At 32.2% G+C, this 3,441-nt stretch overlaps 1 protein-coding gene across 1 annotated transcript; it reads right to left on the minus strand.

Annotated features, from left to right (window-relative positions):
• Positions 1-1,303: 1,303 nt before the first annotated feature.
• Positions 1,304-2,208, minus strand: LOC136214314 (protein LURP-one-related 4). Its single transcript, XM_066002870.1, has 3 exons — positions 1,969-2,208; positions 1,676-1,882; positions 1,304-1,438 (listed from the first exon to the last, which is right to left on the minus strand). Exons 1-3 carry the CDS (start codon positions 2,206-2,208, stop codon positions 1,304-1,306), a joined length of 582 nt encoding a protein of 193 aa, XP_065858942.1.
• Positions 2,209-3,441: the final 1,233 nt, after the last annotated feature.

Here is a 3,441-nt window from a genome sequence, read left to right on the forward strand (position 1 = left end):
ATGTTGAGAAAAGGGGTAACATGAATTAAATGTAATGTCCCAACATTCTAAACCATATACTATTTTCAATATGAAAAACTATGCCTTTAAATTTGTCATATTAGTAGTATTCAGTGTCCAATCTTGTCTCACCACATATATATTTATGTTGTGACTTTTATTTTGTTTAAGATTAAGATCAAAGTAATCATTATCCATTTTCCTTTAAATTTCTCTATTTTCTCCCATTATTTCCACAGCATAAAATGGTCGGATTAGTGTGGGCCATTATGTTTCAATTTCCTTTTTTTTTTCATGATTTTTCACATCAAAAAATTGAATGAATTTAATTTAGTGGGACTTCCCTAGCTTGTAATGTAATAATAATTTTCATGGTATTTAGCTGTTGCCTTGGTGCAAGGTTGTTGCAATTATTAATACAATAATAGAAAATCAAAATTAGGGTTTGAAGGATTTATATATTTTGTCTATTTATGATATAGATATATATAAGAAGAGTTATATATTATTATATATAAATTAAACAACTCTAAGAGATAGAGATAAGATCAAATTTTAGATAGGAATTGACATTTGTGGAAAATACCCTTAGTCAGAGTTCTGCCCTGTGAGATGTTATTGGGATCGGCGGACAACATTCGAATGCCAAAATTAGTATTGGAATTTAAGAATAACAATAATAATTGATAAGAGCTCTATCATCAGAAAGTATCCCTCTAATACCTTAGGATTGAGGTATTTATATATATTTCTGTAACCTTTAAACATTAACAAGGTTGTACATAAACAGTCTCGTCATTAATACTCTTTATCATATTCATTGCTTGTTCCTAGTGGCTTGTCCGTTCCTACCATTAATGTTATTAATGGCGGCCATTTTTAGAGAAGGTATTTGGGCGAATCCTTACTGGCGAAGGATCGATGGTGAATCTTGTCCTCTCAACTCCGTTTGGCGTATGTTTATACAAGGCGTATCTTATTCTAAGCCACGTGGTCTAGTATTATGTTGGTACATTCGTCTTAATTTACTCTTATTATTACATTTTCGCTCTCAATGATAATATGCAGGTGTTATCAAAAATATATATAGAGAGTTAAGCAAGATAAGTATCATAATTATCTGTTAACAGTAATAAACGAAAAGAAAGTTAGATGAAGATTAATTTTGGAAAAAAAATTAGTCATCTAACTCAATTTTGGTTTATACAAAAATAATATGTAAAAAATACTGATATTTATGCACAGAATGAAATTTCCTATGGTAACTCCCTTTAATTACAAAAAATTAGGGAATAAAAACAATCTACAAAATATTGTTGATTAATCCATAAACAATCAAAATTGCAATAATAAATAGGTGATCAATATGAGGCTCCACAATCAAACTTAAAACATCATCTCCTAATCCATATCCTGATGCTGTTTGCTTCTGCTTTACCTGCATTTCCCAGAATTTAATTCAATATTAACATAATTTGATTAACATAATTAAAAGTTAATAAGAGCCTGTTTGTTTCAGCCGTATATTAGTTGTTTTTTATACTAAAATAGTTGTTTCAGAATTTTACCAAACACTTTCTTTAGTAATGGACACCAAAAAACAATTTCGAAAAATGGAAACTAACCGACACTAAATCTCAATAACATAAATAAAATTAGTTAATTTATAACTGACCTCTGCAATTAAATCTCCATCAAAATCTACTATTCTAAACCCATCTTTTTGTCCCAAATTCACAATCCAATACTTGTCAAACCCTAATCTAACTTCACACCCCATTTTTCTCATCCAATCTCTTCTAACTTCAAACCATGGCTCCTCCTCCTCCTTGTTTTCTACATTCCATCGATACCCGTACCAGCGTCGAAAAACTAGTAATCGCTGACAAAATAGACCCGATCAATGAAAAACGAGATGCATACAAATGATTAATCTGGACCGGGATTATAATAGAATTAGTATTGTACCTTTCTTCGTATAGTTACGATAACTCGACCTCGAAGATCCATGAGAAAGACCTCATTGCTGGACTTATGATCGTAATTTTCGACTCTATAAACGATGTTACCGTTGGAGTCAAAGATAGTGCAGCCATTGGTATGGCAAACTAGAGATTTCATCCATACTGTATATGTTTCTTTTTTTATGGTCATGAAATTGAAATTAGCAGAAGAAATTATGGGTTTTTGTGGGAATATTTTTGCCATTTCATATAAGGAAATGATTCAATTCTTTGAGGGGTGGAATTTAAATTAGAAATAGAGGTTTAGTACTTCATATTTATTAGGATTATTAAATTTTGCAATGTGACTTTGCATTAATTTTTATATTAATATTGGAAGTGTTGAGACATAATTATATGATATTTGAATTTTTGTGGAATGGATGGATTATAAAATAATGTATTTTTCTGCAAAAACGGTTCAATTTTTAAATGAAATTTCATCACTACAGTAGGGAATGGTAGGCCACTTCTTCTCTTTTTAAATGAAATTTGTTGTTCTCTTTTTTTTTCTTTTTTCTTTTTATTTTTAAGTTCCAAATCTTTTTTATTTTCGTTTTTACCAAGTGCAAATTTTCTCCATTGCACTAAAATTTTACCCTAACTGATATCAGGTTAACACATGCATGATGCATGTTAGAGATAATATTCCTATTATCATGTAAATAGATTCCTATCTAGTTAGAGTCTCAATTTGTCTGTATTACTAGCTAGGTAGAGTTTCAATACTCTTATACTTGCATATTGTAGTCCTATACAAACTTCAATTGTCTCACTATAAATACAAGGCTTTAGAGTCAATATCATTCAAGGTGATTCAAACATTATTGTGTCTATTACTTCTCTCTCTATATATCTCCATATTATTCCTGTATCTCAAATTATACATCCAACAATGCATGCCATTACCACCATCCTTATTGCGGCCCAAATCCAAGCATAATAAGGATCCAAATAACGCCCGAGACGGTCCCTGGCCTATTTCAACAAGCCAGAGATGGCCACCATGGCCGAAGCCCAATAAGCAGCAACCCGTCATGGCTACGAGGTTCTGACCTCAAAGCTTCAAGATCTTCTAGAATCCTACGAGGTAAGGAATCCTCCTAGGATTCAGACTCCTTGAGGGATTAGGAATCCATAAAGATTCCCAAGGAGGTGACAACCTTAAACCTAATGGAACACTATAAATATACAAATATAGACGCAAGGTTCGATACGTTAACTACTAGCTTTAAACTAGTCCATACCCTTCCATCCGATCTTAAACCAAAAACTGACTTATGCATCGAAACGGGTTTCTCCAGACTCCGGCCACGTTTGACCTGCATACTATTTTGTAGGCTCAACACGACGTCGAATCATCATCACGATTTGGACACGTAACCAAGAACATGTAACTAGTTATCATTGGTGCGATGAATGTGGAGTTCGATTATCC

Source organism: Euphorbia lathyris, chromosome 1 (assembly GCF_963576675.1).
Source record: "Euphorbia lathyris chromosome 1, ddEupLath1.1, whole genome shotgun sequence".
NCBI lineage: Eukaryota > Viridiplantae > Streptophyta > Magnoliopsida > Malpighiales > Euphorbiaceae > Euphorbia > Euphorbia lathyris.

What these genes read in the sequence shown, in the direction of transcription:
- LOC136214314 (XM_066002870.1), bottom strand. Translation starts at nt 2,208, where the DNA reads ATGGCAAAAATATTCCCACAAAAACCCATAATTTCTTCTGCTAATTTC. An exon ending in TCGTAACTATACGAAGAAAG is followed by an intron (nt 1,883 to 1,968) that starts GTACAATACTAA and finishes CTATTTTGTCAG; the next exon opens with CGATTACTAGTTTTTCGACG. An exon ending in ATGGAGATTTAATTGCAGAG is followed by an intron (nt 1,439 to 1,675) that starts GTCAGTTATAAA and finishes TGGGAAATGCAG; the next exon opens with GTAAAGCAGAAGCAAACAGC.